The sequence below is a fragment of the Rhincodon typus genome, chromosome 1 (genome assembly GCF_021869965.1).
Source record: "Rhincodon typus isolate 14 chromosome 1, sRhiTyp1.1, whole genome shotgun sequence".
NCBI classification, from domain to species: domain Eukaryota; kingdom Metazoa; phylum Chordata; class Chondrichthyes; order Orectolobiformes; family Rhincodontidae; genus Rhincodon; species Rhincodon typus.
Genome location: NC_063332.1, coordinates 76344453 through 76365396, shown reverse-complemented (window position 1 = coordinate 76365396; position 20944 = coordinate 76344453). Strand labels below are relative to the sequence as shown.

Sequence of the window (20944 nt, the reverse complement as noted above, 5' to 3'; positions counted from 1 at the left end):
TGTAGGGGATTTATTTTATTTAACCACTAGAAGTTGTGAAAGGCAGGTTACACCACTTTTCACACTCCTTTTACAGATTATGGGGTGAGGTGTTCCTCTTTGGGTGTTTTGGTTTTAGTTCTCAGAGGGGTGGGTGGTCAACATCTGCTTTATAGCAGTCCTCACCAACACCCTGAATAATTGTAACAAATTGTACCCCTTTTGTATATCTTGTTTTAGATTATGCATAATGGGTATAATTTAGTGTCACTGATACTTGTCCCACCTACTGATTGGAGAACTGATAGGAAAGCCACATTACTTCTGTTGGGAGGCACAACTGAATGTCACTTAACTGATAGGTGTCAGGATTTTCCCGGCATTCAGGATTCTGAGGATGGAAATCCCACCTGCTGAGAGCTGCTGGTCAATCAGAGAGCAGCAGTTTTTGATGTCAGCAGTATCACTGCTGCCTGCTGCACTACAAGAACTGCTGCAGTGGATCCCTGCACTCGAGTACCTGAAAGTGGATTAAAGCTTGCAGAAAATAAGCTGTGGGAAGGACTAGGTGGTTAGCTTTCATTCACTATCCCCCTTTTCAGTGCTGGGTCACTCATTGGACTGATAAATGCTTTTGGAAGAGAGGTCACGTACAGAAAGCAACAAACAAACCCAAGAATCCTTGAATCATCATTTGAATTTTTGGACAGAGTCAAAGTCCAATGTTTTGTTTATTTACTTGATATGCAACTGTACACAACCGAAATGCTTTTGTGACAATGTGTATATACAAAGAGATTTTTTATGAATAAAGTACATCTTTGAAATTTAAAAAAAAATTAAATTCTGGTTGTCTCAGGGATAAAATGTGCCACTTGGCTTAATAATAAGTCTAATGCAATGACATCCCAATAAAAGTGGTCAAGATTCCAGGCACAACAATGTGGCTGACGCTTAACTTGTCCTCTGGGTAATTGGGGATGAGCAATAAATGTTGGCCTAGCCAGCAATGTTCACATCTCATGAACAATTTTTTGTTAAAAACTTTTCCGTGGGCACCTTCCTACCTCCAAAGTAATAATAGGAGGTTGTCCTACCACAAGAGGTGGACTTGAACATTGGCGACATGGTGGCACAGTGGTTAGCACTGCTACCTCACAGTGCCAGGGACCTGGGTTCGATTCCAGCCTTGGGCGACTGTCTGTGTAGAGTTTGCACATTCTCCCTGTGTCTGTGTGGGTTTTCTCCGGGTGCTCCGGTTTCCTCCCACAGTCCAAAGATGTGCAGGTTAGGTGGATTGGCCATGCTAAATTGCCTGTAGTGTTCAGGGAGGTAGAGGGTGTATATTAGGCAGGTCATAGGGGGATGGATGTGGGTGGGATGCTCTGAGGTTTGGTGTGGACTTTTTGGGCCAAAGGGCCTGTTTCCACACTGTAGGGATTCTAATTCTCCCATGATTAAATGTGCCCAGCCGCCATGTTTCTTGTCACATTGGCCTGGATCTAAACTTTATTTCTTCTCTTTGTTTGGCAGACAGGAGTCTGCCAACTAGTTCTTTGTCTGTGGCATTATACTATTCCAGTCTCATATGCTTTAGTTTTACATGCTTGTCTCTTACGTGGAACTTTATTGGAAGCCTTTTGAAAACTTCCTGAGATAATCGAACAAACTATTCACAATATTCTCATGCCTTTAGTTTTACATTTAACTCTATGATTAAACTGTGGGTGATCTGCCCTAATGTAGCCTTATGTGGCTTGGTATCTAATTTTACTTTTTAATGGTTAGATGCTGGAATCCAAGGTAGACAAACAAGAGGCTGGAAGAATTAGGCAAGCCAGGCAGCATCTGGAGGAAAGGAGAAGTCAATGTTTTCGGGTATTACCCTTCTTCAGGACTGTGCTCCTGTGAAGATTCCGGACCTGTTACAATGTTTAGGAGGTTAAACAAGTTGCATCCGCAGTTCTTTCGGTTTTTATTAAGTTGCTTCTGCTGTTGGAGAAATGACGAACTCTGAATGTTGACTCAGGTTCAGGATGTAGAGTAAAATGGGCAGAGGCTTCACTCTGGGGAATTGTATTGGGAAGTTGAGAGGTTCAGGAGGAATGATAATCACTTGAGTTAGTGCTAATTTCGGTGGTGAAACGGATAGGAACAAGAAGCCAATAATGCAGGTAAGTACCTTGGGGATATTCTTTAATCAAGAATTCATTATGTAACTGGCCATCAGTTTAGAATAACTTTATGAGATTATTAACGCCCATCTGACGGTTATGCAAATAAATCCACAACAACAAAGCAACAGTGTCAGGCAAACGAACGACGAAATGCGTTGCTCCAGTCAGGCTGAGGAGAGAGGGGGAAGCGCGTCAGCGGGAGCAGTGTGTAAAACTGGTGCGAGGGGAGGCAGGCGGGCTTGGGACTGATTAAACTCAGAGCGGAACAGGCAGCTCATCACTTAGTGCGCTCCCGCTGCCAATGGCTCAGCGCTGGCTTGCTGCTCTCCTACTTATTCTGACTGCTCAAGGTAAAGGCTGCTTCTCACTTTCGGAATGATTGGTCTGTTAAATTCGCTTTGTGTAGAGCTCACCTTCACATTGTCTATGAGGGAAAGACTGGTTTGAACTGTGGAGCAATGGAAGAGAAACAAAGGAGGGAATGTCTGGATGAATGAACCTTCACATACCGGAGGTTCGATCTTTCAGACCGTCCCCAGTTAACAGGGTTACAAGTGCCTTTGACATTTGAACAAACGTGTTGCAGCTGCATTTAGATTTAGGAAGATGTTATAAAAAAGACTCGGAAGTTGGATTTTTTCCACTAGTTTGAGAATATCTGAACACATTTAAACCTAATGTCTCCGTTTTCCTCTCTTTCATTGATAATCCCGACCTCTGACTATTTTTATTCCCGCCTCTCGCTGCTCACATCCTCAGGTTCACTTTCCTGAGAGTGCTGTGTATTCCACGTGGAAGGACATTATTTTTGTGAGACAGATGCACAGAGAAGGGACTGGGAAAGTGTGTTTTTGTTATGCTCAGTCCGCGGTAGCAGGGAGAATTGCTTGTCTCGGAGTAAGGAAGTTACAGAAATAACTGCATAGGATACCCCGGGCAACCTGAGAAAGGAAAGAAAAACACCCAGGCCAAAGCAACTTTAAATGCAGAATGAACGAATTAACAGCAAGGCAGGGACGGAGGGAAGCTTTTAACTCTGATGGGGGTCCTCTGTTTGAATTTTACTGTCTTTTTCATATTCAAGGGGTCAGAAATCACACGACACCAGGTTAGAGTTGGACTATAACCTGGTGTCGTGTGATTTCTGACCTTGTCCACCCGAGTCCAACACTGGCAGCTCCACATCATATACAAAGGGGTCAGTGGAGGGAGTCGCGCACCAAATGGGGGATGTTTTAGCAACGACTGTTTGCATCCTGTCCGAGCGGTAAATCCCGGTGGATTGTAGTTTTCGGCTGAACTGTGCGGATCCAACTGTGAGCGTGAAGCTCCCTCCGTCAGCTCTTACAGTGAGCCGTTCTGTCTGTTGCACCGATAACGTCTTACGCCACTTTGCTTTTACAAAGAGCAGTCACGCTAAAAGTTTGCCTGGCGCCAGCCCCAAATCTGGTGAAAGTCAGGGGTGTTACTGAGAGCTCTATATTGATTTGGGTATAATTATTAAGAATGTATTGTTCTTACTGGTGTCTATGCCCTTTTCAACTCATCTTTATCTCACTGCATCAGTACATCCTGCTATTTATTCCTCTCTACAAAGTTTTTGTCAAGCTTCACCATAAGTGTATCTATGTTGCCCTTCAGAGTAATTTTTCTAAATTTCCTTCGCGGGACCTGGGCGTCACTGGTTGGGCCAATACTTATTCATCCCTGATTGCCCTGGAGAAGGTGGCGGTGAGGTGCCCTCTTGAACTGCTGTCGGGAATACCTACAACGTCGTTAGGAAGGGAGTGCCAGGAGTTTGCCCCAACGACACTGAGGGAACAGTGACTCATTCCCAAATTGGGATCATATGTGGCTTGGAGAGGAACTTCCAGACAGTAGTGTTCCCACGTCCGCATTCTAGGGACTGGTAGAGGTTTCAGATTCGGAAAGTGTTGTCGAAGGAGCCTGCATGAGTACATACAGGGAATCTTGTAGCTGATACACATCCCCCACCATCCCCCCCCCCACCCCACATTGTGCACTTCTTAACATGTTTGGTGGTGTGTATGTATATTATGTAGTGACCTGGATTTCCTGATGGCCAGGCAGTCATTATTCCAGCGTAGATTGGAGTTGCATCTGGGAATCTTCCGGAATCCCCATAATAGCAGATCCCGAAGGAATTGCGCGGAAATTGAATTTTCTGTAGGGTCATACCTCTACACCTGGACCCATCCGAGATTCTCAATTTAAATCGGAGACTTTGAAGGGTTCCGACGAAATTAAGTAAAATAACTGTTCAGGAAAGGTTAGACTATTAAATATATTGTTGAACTCCTGAGTGACACTTGAGAAAATCCGATCCTTAGCTCAGACACCACAGCTACACTTTCCCCCGAACCGTTCTGTGTCCAAATCCCCCAGCCCCCCCACAGCAGCCAGACCTGACCCACCTTCCCTGCCCCCCCCCCACCCACATGCCGTAGGATCTGAACTCACCCCACACCCCCCATCCCCCTCAACCCAGGCGCTGTTAAACCTGAGTGGCGATGCACCCTCCCCTCCCCATGACCACGGCTGGACCCGGATCTCTGCCCTCCACCACCACCAATAGACCGAAGCCCGAGTGACCCTCTCGCAATCACCACCAGACCGCGGTCTGATCCCACAGTCGGCCCCTGAACCCATACCCCACACCCGCTGCTGCATACTGTCGGGCTTGAACCCTGTCGGCTTGCCCCTGTGAGACACTTCCCCTCCTCTTCCACTGACTGTGGAGCCATATCCAAGCTAAAGCCGTCATCCACCCTCTCAGAAATGCAGAGTTCCCTTCTTTCTTGCACTGTGAGATGACCACTCCTTGGAAAGTCCAGCCCATCACTTCATAATCTTTCAGTGTTTTCTGCTGACTAGACTTTTCAGCAATTTTAACCAATCCACAGGCGGCGTCTATGGGCGAGATAGAAACAGAATTCACGCTTCAGGTTAATAGAACTCTGGTTTCTTTTCTTCAACTGAACTGTCTTTGTTTCTTCCATTTTCTGTTAATATTTCAAGTTTCCAGTAACTGCAGTGGGTTGATTTTATATACGAGTTTGTTGTGTGCTGGGTGCAGTGAGTGAGGATGAATGGACGTCTGGTCTCTTGTTGCTGCCTGTCAGGGTTCAAATTAAATTATTTTGGGCAAAGAAAAACACCTTTCAGAGGTGTCAGAAATTTAGCAATAACTTGGCAGATTTACTAGATGTGGCTGAAAGACGGCCTTGGAAATGTTCTTCAAAGCGTGGAATGCACTTTTATCATTAGGAATGAGGAGAAAAGGATTGGTTCTGCACTCGCAAATTCAAATTGGACCTCATTTCAGAGCAACTATAATTGTGGGTCTGACAAGTAGAAATACATTCAGTTCACTGGAAGCTAAAGGGGGTTGTGGGTTATATAATCATTCAGTGGTTACAGCATAGATGGAGACCAGTGCTGGCCCTCAAAAAGAATAATTCACCTTGTGCCACTCCCCTGCCTTCTCCCTGTAATGCTTCACGTTCTTTTCCTCTCAGATAAATTATTCCCTTTTTAAAGTCTCGGTTGACTTTGCCTCCAGAGCCATTCCTGATGCTAACCAATCTCTGTTGCAGACAAAGCTTTATTTTCATTGCTTCTTTTTACAATTACACTAAATCCTCACTTAAAGTTGTGGTTATGTTTCTGAAGTTTGTGCATTCCCATAGACTTATATAACAATATTAACGTAAAAATCATTTAGAATATAATTTAACAATATTAAAAGTGAGGTCATCTCTTAGGGTCTTCCTTATCAGAAAGAATAAAATTATCCTCAACATGTTGTGATATTTTACACTGAAACATTCATATATTAGTGAATGAAATAAGTTCTAAAATAAAATAAACTTTTAAAACATATGGCAAAAACTTATGACCTTCATCGAGGTGGAGAGGGGAATCTACTGCACTCGGTTATGACTGACCCTGCTGGCAAGGGGGAGGGGGAGGATGCCCCTGCCAGAGAAGAGGAACTGATCCATTATGTTTGAGGAGATCCTGCACATGATGGCAGCCAGGAAGAAGGGAATTCTGCGATCTCCTACTGCTGGCTGTCAAAAAGATGTTGACAGGCAGTAGCTACGATGTGGTTCAGAATCAATGCTGGCTGAAGCAGGTGATGTGGAGCTTAGTCTGCACTCATGGGTTGAGAGGGCACAAGTCAGAGGTTTGGGTACAGGAGGGCATCAGAGGGCTGGGCATGGGCAGGGGTGCCAAGTTAGCGGGTTATGGAGCAGGACCAACTGTTCCAAGATAACTCCAATTATATGGGAAACAATGTTAAAATTAATCCCACAATGCTCAATGAGATTCCAGAATCCATGAACTAAATAATGATAAAACAAAGTTAAATGGGGAACTTTAAATGTTGACATATTTTAACTTAATTCTGTGCCATCTGGTACTTTATCCTTCCACTTATGGGAATAGCTTCTCCTCCATTTTGTCCAAGCTCCTCATGATTTTGAATACCTATGTCAATTGGGATCATCACCCTGTTCCATCACCAACCCCCTCAACCCCCTACAACCGTCACCACCTCCACTTAGGATCTTTAGGGAACATATCTTCAACCTGAGCATCGAAAGAATACAGTGTGTGCTGTCTGGATATTTCAATGAAGCAGTTTTTGTGGAAGCTGCCAACTATTATACGTAGACCTGCAGTCTTTGAGCAGTCCTAGAACAGTGTTACCAGCGGCTGTTATCTGTAAAAATGATCTTCAGGTCAGGGTGTTTGCAGGATCTGACAGCATCTTGATGATCCTGTACCTTGTCATTCACTGTTGTGTAAGGGAGATCACCAAGACTCCATATGGACAGGAGAGGGAATGTATTGTGTTCTTTCTTTCCAGAAGGAAGATGGAAGAGCAAGCATACAGCTTTGCCAGGATAATAGTGCATGATTGTACAAACATAACATTCCAGCTGCTGTGTACAAATTCAGAGAAGGAACTGCTAGGAGGTTCACTCCCTCACACATTTATGTACCAAAGCAACGCTCTTGCTGCCACACTATTGGAGCCCTGTAGTACCATTTGGAGTATTATAATTTGTCATGGTCTCCTACATCTTTCATGAGTTGACTATCATGAGGGCACAGCCCTTCCCACAAGGTATACAGCAGCTGAGGAGGATGAGTAGGAATGGATTAAGTAACCAATACTGTCACTTTCTTGACTGAGAGCAAAAGGTGCTGGAGATCCCATCAGGTCAGGCAGCATTCACGGAGAGAAAGCTTGCGATAGGGTTAGTCTGTCTGTGTGTCATCTGACTGTGTGTCCACTGAACACAACCCGAATTTCGCCTTAACAAACAGTGCCTCTGTTACCGACCATCAGTAAATTAAAATCCCTATTCTATTTTATCAGTCAAACTATTCAATATACTATTGAAAGTCAACTATTCAGCCTTTTGTATTCCCTTATGCATACTATGTGTGTTTTGGCTGTCCTAGTCCCATGCACAGTACTGGCCCAGTGACTTTAGCATAGATGGTGGAAGACTGCTAACGTTTGGTGAGGGAGTTTGGTGATAGCTATGGGGATAATCTCAAGAAACTCTGGCCCTGGAAAGCTTGGCTTCAGACTGAATCACCTTGGCATTGGTGGCAATCTGAGAGGCAGCAACAAGGGCACTAGCAGAGTGACAATGATGGGAGGACAAATGCTGTCGTCTTGAGAGAGGACAATGTGTTTTTATTGGTTTAAACCCTCCACAATCCTCTGTTGGAAAGTATGGGCTCCAAGTTCCATGTGTAAGGTTGATGCCAGACTCCAACAAACCCCTACACAGTGACAGTAAGCATTCTGTCAGCTTTGCCAACACAGTAAGCATTCCCATGTTCATACTAGTCTGTACATCACTGTCATCAACATCCCCACCTGAGTTCTCAGCAGTAGAACATGTGTGTGAACTTGCCCTCCAGTAAACTACCGATTCCCTCAACTTGGCTGTATGCCAGTCATTTTCATGTGTCTCTTCATGTAGTTCCCACTCTGAGTGACCCTCTAAACTACATGTAGTGCCGGAATACCCACTGGTGGCCATGAGATGGTATTTCTTCATCATCAATTTTTCTTCCTCTCTCACATTTTGCTCCTGAATCAATTTCCTCTCCAGTGCCCATTCGTAATTATCAGAAAGGAGAAAGGAACAAGTGAGAGGAGAGTGGGGTGTGAACTAAGAACTGAATATCAGAAGGAATTGTGGGTTGAAGGGGAAGTGGGATGTGAGAAGGAGAATTAGGTATGAGGATATCATTATCTTTGATGCTTCCAGTCCCACCACTGATCACAGATTCAAATTGTGACCACTCTGATAGCATTCTCCTTCACTGAGGTGAGAACCTGGAGCCATGCCTGTCCTTACCACCTCCCTCTAGCTAAGTGTCACCTTCTTCTGTGAGAAAGAGAGTGGGGTAAGTGTGTCTGAATGGCGTTGCTGTCATAGTTGAATATCTACTAGTGTGTGAAAGCCATGAGATATAGGGGCATGAGACTTAAAACTGTGCTAAATCTGAGAGGGTGAGGTGAAACCATGGATATTGCTATGAGGTGTAATTGGTTTGAATTGTTGGTCAGTAAGTGAAGGGAAAGTGGTATGCTGAACCATGTGTGAGACTCATGCTTCAGTCATATTGCTTGAAGATTCATTGACCACCTCTGTGAAGTCAGTGAGGAACAAAGGGACCTTGGTGTACAATTTCATAGATTCCTGAAGACTTCAGCATAGATAGAGTGGTGAAGAAGGCATACAGGATGCTTGCCTTCATTAGCCAGGCGCACAGAACATAGGAGCAAGGAAGTCTTGTTACAACTTTATAAAACATTAGTTAGGCCTCACATGGAATACTGTGTGCAGTTCTGAACCCCACACTATTGGAAGAATGTGCTTGCATTGGAAACGATGGAGAGGAGATTTACCAGGAGATTGCCTGGGTTGGAAAGTCTTAGTGTGAGGAGAGACTGGATAGGGTGGGTGTGTTTTTCTTGGAGCAGAAGAAGTTGATGAGGGATCTGACTGAGATACACAAAATTATGACAGGCATAGACAGATTAGATCATGAGAATCTTTTCCCCATCACAGATACATGTAACACCAGAGGGCATAAGTTTAAGGTGAGGAGCAAGTGATTTAGAGGAGATCTGAGAAAATGTTTTTCACCAAGAGGATGGTAGAAATATGAATAGTGCTGCCTGAAAGAGTGGTGGAGGCTGGTATTCTTGCAACATTTAAAAAGCATCTGGATGAGTACTTAAAATGCTGGGAAATAGTAGTCTATGGACCAAGTGCGTGTGAATGGAATTCGTGTCATTTGATGTATGTTGGTCAGCACAGACATGGTAGGCCGAAAGCCTGTTTCTACACTGTATAACTCTTTGCTAACTTGCACTGATGCGAGCCTGTCATAATTTTATGTCTTTGCTTAGGAGTGCAGCTACTCAACAGCATGCTTAGCTTTGACTGCAGTCTGAAATTATTTAAGTAAACACATTCTGCCTGCATCAGAGTGTTGAGTGCTGCCATATTGCATGTGGCAATCCCTTTGAGTGTCTGCATAATGTATTACAGCCAACGTAAATCAGTAAGTGTTAGGAGGCTTCAAGTGTTGCATTTCATTTCTTGAGGTTACAGTCTTATCAAAGCTATTGGTCTATAGCGAAAGGTTTCTTGATTCAATGTGAATAAAACTAACCTGATTGATGCCTCTCAAAGTGTTTCAAGGGATTTAGTGGATGTGAGCAGATGCAAAATGGATCCATATATAATATACTGTTGATAAAGATAGGTCAATATTCCTGTAATGTGTTGAGGTAGTTTGCATTTTTATTTGTCTTGAGCACCCTGACAAGGGGCTTATTTCTCTTCCCAAAATACTATCTGGGATGGCACAGTGGCTCAGTGGTTAGCACTGCTGCCTCACAGCACCGTAGACCTGGGTTTGATTCCGGCCTTGGATCTCTGTCTGTGGGGAATTTGCACATTCTCTCCGTGTCTTGCATGGGTTTCCTCCGGGTGCTCTGGTTTCCTCCCACAGTCCAAAGATGTGCAGGCTAGGTGGATTGGCTGTGCTGAATTGCCCATAGTGGTCAGGGATGTGTAGGTAAGGTGGTTTAGCAATAGGAAATCTGCAGTTACAGGGTAGGGGGGAGTGAGTTAGTGGACTTGTTGGGCCGAATGGCCTGTTTCCGCACTGCATGGATTCTATTGAGAAGTAGGAGGTAAGCTGACATCTTTAGTTGTGGTTGTATATGTAGTTTAATTGCACCCACAATGCTATTAAAAAGGAGGATTCAGGTTTTGACCCAGTGACTGTGAAGGAATGGTGATATAGTTCCATCTCAGGATGGTGCATGATTGGTGGAGAACTTCTGGGTCAATCTCCGAGGTTTGGAAGGTTACACAAACCTGCACCTGAAACTTTTTCTGGTGATTCTCGGGATGTGGGCATTAGTAAACTAAGTTAGCATTCATTACCCATCCCTAATTGCTCAGTGGGCAGTTAAGATTCAACAACATTGCTGTGGGTCTGGAGCCACATACAAGCTAGATCAAGTAAGGGATCCGATTTATTACCAGAAAGAACATTACTGAACTCAATGATTATTATCACAATCAACAATAGTTACATGGTTGCCATTAGGTGATGTTTATTTTCCAGATTTGTTTGTATTACATTTAAATTTCACCATTTGTCATGGTGGGATTCGAAACATGGTGGGCTGCTTGTGATTTCTGATATGTGCTATTCTCCAGCAAAGAACTGTTTTTTTGTGCAGAACATAATTTCCTTCCACCATTTTATAAACGTTTTCAAAAAAGGAATCTGAATAAAAATTTTAAATCAAATTAAAATTATTTATTTACATATTTGGGCAGGCTATTGACTTCACTGCCCACTGACTCTTCATATTATGGGGGTGAACTCAGGGGATGGATGGGAATGATGGGACCATGCAATATTCAGTCTATGATGGGTCAAGGTCCATTGATTGATAATAGAATGGGAGCTGTAAAAACAGTAATCACCAAAGGTTTTGCATTCTTGTCTTGCAATAACAGAGTGATGTGGTGGAGAGTGGAGGAGGTATGATGGGACCTTGATCTGATGGTCCGATGGGTCAAAAAGGGGCAGATGGAGTTAATTTAGACAAATGTGAGGTGCTGCATTTTGGTAAGGCAAATCAGGGCAGGACTTATACACTTAATGGTAGGATCGTGGGAAGTGTTGCTGAACACAGAGACCTTGGGGAGCACAGTAATAGTTCATTGAAAATAGAGTCACAGGTTGACAGGGTAGTGAAGAATGTGTTTGGTATACTTGCCTTCATTGGTCAGTGCATTGAACATAGATGATGGGATGTTATGATGCGGATGTACAGGACATTGATTAGGCCACTTTTGGAAAACCTTATTCAATTCTGATCTCACTGCTATACGAAAGATATTACTAAATTTGAAAGTGTTCAGAAAACATTTACAAGGATGTTGCCCGGGTTGGAGGGTTTGAGCTATAGGAAGAGGCTGAATAGATTGGGGCTGTTTTCCCTGGAGCGTCAGAGGCTGAGGAGTGATTGTATAAAGCTTTATTAAATCATGAGGGGCACGGATACGATGAATAGCCAAGGTCATTTTCCCAAGGAGGAGTTCAATACTAGAGGGCATAGGTTTAAGGTGAGAGGGGAAGATATAAAAAAGACCTGAGGGGCAACATTTTCATGCAGAGGGTGGTGCATGTATGGAATAAGCTGCCAGAGGATGAAGTGGAGGCTGATACAATTACAACATTAAAAAGGCAGCTGAATGGGTAGGTGAGTAGGAAGGGTTTAGAGGATATGGGGTAAATGCTGGCAAATGGGACTAGATGAATATATGAAATCTGGTTGGCATAGATAAGGTAGATTGAAGGGTCTGTTTCCATGCTGTACAACTCTATGACTCTATGACTCTAAGTGAATGAACACAACAACCTTAATGTTATGCTACTAAAATTAAACTCGTATATACTGAGTTGTCTCATAGTCATAAAAACTATAATGAAAGATATCTAAATTTTTATGAACAAATGTTTGTGTTATCTGTGGCTCTATTGGTAGCACCTTTGCCTTGGAAGGACAAGGTTCTGGATTTAAGTTCCACTCCAGGATTTTTTTTATTCAAACATGAGATGTGGGCATTGCTGGTTGGCCAGCATTTATTGCCCATGCCTAGTAGCCCTTGAACTGCCTTCTTGAACTCTCACAATGCTGATAGAAGGGAAGTCCAGGATTTTGACCCTGGGTATAGTGAAGAAATGGCAATGTAATTCCAAGTCAGGATGATGGTCTTGGAGGGGAACCTGTGGGTTGTAATGTTCTCATGTATTTGCTAACCTTGTTCTTCCAGATGGTAAAGGTTGCAGGGTTGGAATGTGCTGTTTAAAAGCCTTGTGGTACCTTATTGCAGTGGACCTTATGGATGGTACACATTGCTGGCATTGTATGGTGCAGTGTCTGAATATTTGCGGATGTGGTGCCAATGAAGCAAGCAGTTTTGTCCTTGATAGAGCTAAATTACTTGAGTGTAATTGGGGCTGAGGCCTTGTTTCATAAACCTTATATCCAGGTAGGATGCTGATTAGTTATCTTTGAGAACAAATAACTTTCATCCTAAAACTAAATGGACAGTTTTCTGCACAATGGTTTGCAACTCAAAATTCTCAACCCTTTCCGGAGATTTGGAATCTCACAGTCTCTCCACTTTAACCACACAACCTGACTTTTTTTTAAAATACACAAGCTGCAGTTGTCTGCAAGCATTAAACACCTTGCTCCTTTTCCCATTGAAACAGTCTGGGTTTGTTTAAATCTTGAACAATCAAACTACTTAGTCTTGCTGTTGGGCAGACTTCAGAACAGATCAGTTATTTCCTTTTATGTTACTTTAAATTAAAGGCACAGTCCCAAAATGTAACAACCTCATCATCCTCATTATTGTAATGATGGTAGTCCTGGTACGCGAATGGATTTTTAATTACTTTTTGTGACATTTGCTGTAAGCATTTGTTGCTCTTGCTTGACATCAATCTTCTTTCTGCCAATGATTTCTTTAATTTGGAGTGTTGCTGGTGGTAAAGTCACCATACAAAGTGATGGGTAGTCCTTCTGAGAATTGACCTCAAGATTTTGGTTTCAAAGAAAGTTCACAAAGTACCAAATATTATTGAGTTATTCAGACCATTCTGTATTATAAGCATTCTTAGTTGCTTCTGCTTAACAACAACTGCCACAGAATTGTATCATCCGACAGAGAATGTATTTCAGACTAAATTTGGATAAAGTCCAATTCTTCTAAAAGAAAGAAAAGCTGTCATGGTATAAAGATTTCATGGTATAAAGATTACATGTTGTTGTATTCTTCCAACTTCAATCATGCAATACCTTCTACATCAGATAATGTGTAGCACACGCCTGTACGAAGCAATTGCCAAACTCTTATGTTTATAAGGGACAGTGTCTTCATCACTTTTACCATGGAAAGGATGCATTTGTTGGATAGAATTCAATGTTTCACTGGATGTTCTCTTGAGTTAAGAATATGACACCATTAGGTCTCTTCAGACCAATGCAATGGCCCAGGTATCAATTTACGTTCAGAAGTAGCTCTTTAGTTGCTGTCAGTAGGTTATGCTTTCAAGGCCATTTCCAGGAATTGAGTGCAAGATGTAGGAACAAAGGTTACTATTTTGGTGGTCTTTCGAATGAGACATTAAATTGAGGTTTGTTGTTTATACTTTCAGATGTGTATTAAAAGACAAATTAGATTATTTGAAGTAAAGCAAAGTGGGGGGAGTGCCTCATTCTCTTGAATAGATGATCTGGTCATTTATCTCATAATGGTATGTGGAACCTTGTGTACAAATTAGCTGACATTCCTACATTGCAGCAATGACTAGACTCCAAAGACATTTCATCAGGAAGCATGCTGGGATGAAAAGCTTGATATAAATGCGGGATTTTTCTTTACATGAACAGAAATGCCTGAAATTTCCCTGGTTGTTCTTCTAAGTGTTGGCTTTAACATTGAGGAATGCTTGTCAGAAACCCTGAAGAATTGCTGCAAACCAGGGGTTATGTTGTTTCTATATTACTTCTCTGGAGTTTCCACTGACATTCTGCCAAATCTAATTGGGAAAGTGGGCACACCTTGCATAAATTCCAATGCAAAAAAATTGCACTAGTTCCCTTTATTTCTAGTGGCTAATCACAGAAACAGCATTTTTGATGGCAGTGGATTTTTCCCAGAATTTCCATCATGGTGCCTTCGCTGTGTCAAATAACAAAGCCCTGAAACTAAAGAAATACTGGGTGGATGATTCTAACAGGACCAGACTTGTCCTCTACATCACCAGTTGCTGACTCCACCGTGAAATTGCCAAATTGTTAACCAAAGGATCTGTTCAGCATGGATAGACCAGCATCTCTTAGTGTATCTTTCTGTGATCTCCAACTTCAAAAAAATGTGCTATGTAGCTTAAGTGTGCTGACAGATTGAATTCAAAAGTGCATTGGTTGTGCATTATCCTTCAAATGATACTACTTTACATAGAGGTGAGGCAGTTCACAGCATAGATTTGCACATGGTTAGTGGCCCCCTCAAGAACTATGTGCAAAACTGAATATGTTGTCTTCCTCCTAACACCAGAATCCTGCTCCATCATTTAATTTGTTTCAACATTTGTTGAGTGCATATTTGTTCAGGTTTTTGGCTATAATGTGACCTGGGTTGCACTGAACATAGTTTATAACATTTGAATAGCATACAGTATACTATAATTTAAACAGAAAATTTAGGATTCAAAACATAAATGTAAACATATAATCTCTCCAAATAACTACTTCAGAGCAGGATTAAATAGAGGGAATGTTTGGAGACCTGGGCTCAAATCCTACCATGGCAGCTGGTGGAAATTGAATTCAATAAAATAAAACAAAACCTGGAATTAAAAGTCTAATGATGACCATGAAATCAGCATCAGTAAAGTCCTTTAGGGAAGGAAATCTGCCATCCTTACCTGGTCTGGTCTATATGTGACTCCAGATCCATAGCAATGTGGTTGACTTTTAACTGCCCTCTGGGCAATTAGGGATGGGCAATAAATGCTGGCCTAGCCAGCGATGCCCTCATCCTATGAATGAATAAAAAAAAACTATAAATTGGTGACTTAGCAGAATTGCAGGAACTTGTTAAGTGACCTTGACTCTATCATCCTTATTCGCCCACTCCATCTTCCTCAACTGCACACTTGCCAAACTGCTCCCTTGCTTCCAGGGCAATTTTTCAACCTGGTGAAAGCGCAACTCAATTTTGATTGTATTGCCAGCAGTTATTTCCTCCAGGTTTGGGCAAGACTCATGGTTTGGGGCATGCAAATCAAGGGTAGGTGTTACAACCTTACTGGAGAGTAACACACCAATTTTATCCCCACAGCACAGATTCCAGTCCGGTTTTAAAATCAACTCTATTTTTTCACAGCAAACAGATTAGAATGTTGCTGAACTTGAGCTGTATGTACTAGTGTTACTACTAAAAATGTCAGTGGAAATGTTCGGGTCATTGTAAATGGTTTGGAGTTTGCTGTGTATAAGATGTTTGTAATGGGTTGTATATTATTTTAAATAATCTAACAGTAAAGGCAACTGAATCACAGAATTGTGTCAGCACAGAAGGAGGGCATTCAGCTCAATGTGCCTGCACCAACCCACTGAATGAGCGATTCGGTTCATACCATACTGTAGGCATCTGCGCATTGTCTTACACAGTCTTCCTTTTCAAATAAGAATCTAATTTCCTTTTGAATGCTTCAATTGAATCTGCCTTCACTGCAAACTCCAGATAGTGCATTCCAGACTTCAAAACTCACTGTGTGAAGTTTACCTTCATAACACTTTTGCTTCTTTCACTAATTATTTTAAATTTGTGCCCTTGTTCTTGATCCTTTATCTCAGGGGGAATTGTTTCTCTCTATTTAATCTGGTCAGACCTTAAATACCTCCAATACCTCCCTTAGCCTTTTGTTCTCAAAGTGCAGAAATCCTAACTTCTCCAATGTATCTTCATTAGTGAAGTCCCCCATCCCTGGACGATTGTGATGATTATTTTATGCACTGTCTCTAAATCTTTCACATGCTTCCTAAACTCCAGTGCCCAGAACCTGATGTAGTACTTCAGCTGAGACTGAACTAATGTCCAATGCAAGTGCAACAAGTTGTCCCTGTTTTTGTACTCCGTTGTGCAGTTATTAAAGCCTAGGGTACTCCATTCTTTATTAATTGTCATTTCTGACACATTTAATGGACATGTACACCCAGGTCCTCTACTCCTTCACTCCCTTTAGAGCAGTATGTTTTATATTGTCTTCATGTACTTCCTACCAAAATGCATCAACTCACACTCCTCTGCATTGAACCTTGTTTGTTTCTGAATAGCCTATTCCACCAACTTGTCTATATCCTTTGGAAGTTGGGTGACATGGTGGCTTAGGTCTGCTGTCTCATAGCACCAAGAACTTGGGTTCATTTCCATGCTCAGTGACTGTCTGTGCAGAGTTTGCACATTCTCCCCATGTCTGCATGGGTTTCCTCTGGGTACTCTTGTTTCCTTCCACAGCCCAAAGATGTGAAAGTTAGGTAGATATACCATGCTAAATTGCCCATAGTGTGCAGTCTAGGTTGATTAGCCATAGGAAATGCAGGGTGGGTCTGGTTTGGATGTTCTTTGGAGGGTCAGTGGGGACTCAATGGGCTGAATGGTCTGCTTCCAAACTGTAGGGATTCTATGATTCAAAAGTTTTGCAGTATTCTTCTCATTGTTCACAATACCTCATGTTTTGTATCATCTGCAAACATTGAAGTTGTGTCCTGTACACCACAATCTACAACATGACAATATCAGGAAAAATAGCAGGCACAGAATTCAAACAAGCGCAGCTCTTGAGGCTTGGACATGCACAGTCAACCAAGGTTGATAAACATTGATCTACCCCCCAAAAACATCCATGAACCATTGCTGTTTGTTTCCTGTCACTCAGCCAATTGCATGTCCATGTTGCTTTTGCCCTTTTAATTCTCACAAATCTGTGTGCAGCACTGTTTTAAAAGCCTTTTGGAAGTCCATGTACAACAAATAACAGCACTGCCCTCATTAAACTTCATCATTACCTCTTCAAAATACACTAGCAAATTATTTAAACATCATTTTCCCTTAAGAAATCCATGTTGGCTCTCTTTAATTAATCCTTATTTGTCCATGCGACGATTAATTTTATGCTGAATTATCGATCATATAAGTGACTCCATCTCTGCAGTTAAACTGACTGACACGGCCTCTGCATCTGAGGAAGAGAGAAAAATTATGACCAGTGCTTCTGCAATTTCCATTCTCACTTTTCTCAGTATCCTTAAATGTGTCATGTCTGGTTCATCATGTTCACTTTAAGTACAGACAACTCATCTAATCCCTCTTTTTCCCAGTTTTCGCTCCTTTGAGTGTCTGAACAATTTTTTTTTTCCCAAGGCCTAGGCAGCATCTTCATCTTTGGGACAGACAGATGCAAAGTATTTATTTAGTGCCTCAGCTATGTCCTCTGAATCCATGCATAAATTCCGTTTTTGGTTTGTAGTCCTATTCCTCCTTTTACCACCCTTTACTACTAATCCTCAACAGCGTTATAATGTTTGATGAAACATGTTGTGACAAGACAGCTGTCACAAAGTGTAAGTTAAATATAAGCCTAAATATCTTGTGAAAGGCAAAATCATTTGTCTGTCATGACCACTTGATGTTAGTTCTGAACTATACATTTCTGAGTAAATGAAGAAACCTCTTTCGAGATAACACTGATGAGACCCAGAGAAAGGTTGGCGTGGAAATTGTTTACTTCAGGAATCTGTCTACACCATATCACTTTGACTACCTGTGATGTTAAAAAACAATCAGAATTACAACATTTGTAGAATATTAGGTCACTGCTTTATATATAGCAACATTTTTTTTTCTTCTTGTGCAGGTTTATCTATCCCTGTGATTCAACCAAAGAATGGCACGTTGATTAAGAGAAAGGGCGATCGCATCGAACTTCAATGTACAGACCACTCAAGCATAAGATGGATAATTCCATCAAGTGCAAAAAGAAGCATCAATCAAAACAGGGTCATTATCGAATCAGCACAACCAAAGCATACAGGCCGATATATATGCCAAAATCGCATTTCTTTTACAAACAGCTCCCTTTACATATTCGTGGAAGGTAACTAAGTCATATTAATAACAATCTTTCATCAAGTGATTTTGAAATGTAACCAACTACATACCTCAGATTTAATGAGTTTATTTTTATCTGCTGGTGAGGAAAAATCGTAGTAATCTCACCAGAATGATATTATTTTAATAGAACTCAAATTTCAAGAGTGGACTATTTGTATAATTATCTACAAATCCAGTTGCTGATTTGGCAAGGTAAATGGAATGTAAAACTGCAGGTAAGTGAAATTTAAGAGTTTGCAGGTAATTCAAGGACATTGTGATAACAGTTTCAAAAACGTTCTTAAAAGTTTTTAGAAAAGCTCAAAATTCATCTCAAGCCTTCAGTGGCTTTTGCAAATGCTCACTGGCAGATAATCAAGAAGTAATGGACTGAAATGAGTCTAAAGCAAATTGAAAATGCAGGCAGGACTTTACCAGAAGTGAGGGAGTAGCACCCCTAGTACCTAGCTAAATGCTGCATGGGATGATTACAGGGAATGTTGCACCCACTGCAACTCTAGGACATCATCCCCTTTAGTTTGCAGTGATGCTTTATTGTAAGCATTTAGAGGAAGGCACTTAATGCCCAAACTGATTAGAATTGTGACTGGCAATTAACTTCTTATGAGCTTATTTGTAAAACAAAAATTAGCAACACTGGCATAAATTGGTGTCCAAATAGAAATCTCCACATTTTGAACTGCTGGAAAGAAAAGGATCATTGAAGAAATGCCAGGCTGTAGGTGGGTACTATATGCTCTTTCGGAATAACAATCTTCAATCAATTGGCCCGCTGCAACAATTTACATTACAATAATGCCTTTCACATAGAATAAACAATGCAAGGTACGTTTTTTTAGAGGTTTACTGGGGTTATATTACCTTCTTATATATATGGACATGCATTTGTGAATAGAAATCTGCAGTTCTGCTATCTTCAAGGCAAAAGCCAACACTGGATGCTTGAAAGTTGCTTGTGTTTATGGACGGAGGTGTGGCTTGGCACAAAGTTATGAATGCTGCCCTTAAGTTCCAGTAATTAGAGTCATCGAGTCATAGAGATATACAACGAAGACACAGACTCTTCAGTCCAACTCATCCATGCTGACCAGATATCCTCAATAAATCTAGTCCCATTTTCCAGCATTTGGTCCATATCCCTCTAAACCCTTCCTATTCATATACCCATCTAGATGCCTTTTAAAAGTTGTAATTGTACCAGCCTCCACCACTTCTTCTGGCAGCTCATTCCATACATACATCTCCCTCTGCATGAAAAAAATTGCCCCTTAGGTCTCTTTTAAATCTTTCCCCTCTCACCTTAAACCTATGCCTTCTAGTTTTGGACTCCCTCACCATGGGGAAAAGACCTTGTCCTTTCATCCTATCCATGCCCCTCATGATTTTATAAACCTCTGTAAGTATGACTATGCATGAGATTGTGCAAATGGATGCAATTTTCTGATATGGATATTTGACAGGTAAGGTTGAATGTGGAAATGCAAAGACTGAAAATGTATCCTTAGCAATAATCTGTTGGTACTGAAAGCATTTTGGACCGGATGTACATTGTATTCAAAGGAAAGCAATTAGAAGGCTCCTGTGGTCCTGTGATAGTGTCCCCACCCTTAGATGAGCAGGCCTAGATTCAAACTCCCTGTACTCCAGAGGGTATGTAATAACAGGTTGGTTAATGTTCTAATGGCAGTCAGCCTATTTCCTTTTCACTCTATCTTTGCAGAATGTTGAGCTGGAGCCGCTAATAACTTTATTTGTTTCTTCTTAATATAAAGTACACTGGGAAATCTTCTTACATTTGAGCATTATAAAGACACAAGTTAAAACTACTATTTTTTTCAATTCATCACTATTTTGTATTAAGATGTGTTATTTGCACCTGCTTTAAGAATTTTAAAAGTAGGAAGTAAGCCCACAACTGTTATTAATTGTACAAATTTCTCATATTACTAAGGTACATGCACATATATAGACCTGGAAAGTTATGCTCATGCTCTGTTATCTTTGGATGATCGTTGAATTATAAGTAAAATAAAACAAGTATTTCATGTACAATTTAAAAATAGCACTACCACTTTCAGCAGTTTACCCTACACCTAAATGATTAGGTTCTAGAAATGGGAGGTATGGTGTTGAAAGTTTCAGATAATATTAAATGGAATAAAATAGCCAACAATGTGGAAGACTGCTGCAAAGTAAAGAGATGGGTTTGCACATTTGGACAAATGGCAAATGTGATTTCAGGGTGCACATACTTTAGTTAGGTAGGATGAATGAAGAGGCAATTCATTCCTTCGAATGTAAAAAGCTAAATGGGTGAGGAACAATGAGATCTAAATTAGATGCAATTAATACCATGTACAAATTAATAAAACCATAAAGAAGTTGTGAATGAGATTGTTGACTTGCTTGCTGAGCTGGCTTGTTTGCCATGCAACAATT

General features: G+C 41.4%; 1 protein-coding gene across 1 annotated transcript in view; it reads left to right on the top strand.

The window, feature by feature from the left end:
- The first annotated feature begins 2410 nt into the window (after positions 1 to 2410).
- kita (KIT proto-oncogene, receptor tyrosine kinase a) overlaps positions 2411 to 20944 on the top strand; it is an 80741-nt gene continuing 62207 nt past the window's right edge. The window contains exons 1-2 of the mRNA XM_048599253.1: positions 2411 to 2506; positions 18249 to 18488. Coding sequence (XP_048455210.1) covers positions 2458 to 2506; positions 18249 to 18488 — 289 coding nt within the window. The 5' untranslated portion in view covers positions 2411 to 2457. The remainder of the gene's footprint in view (positions 2507 to 18248; positions 18489 to 20944) is intronic.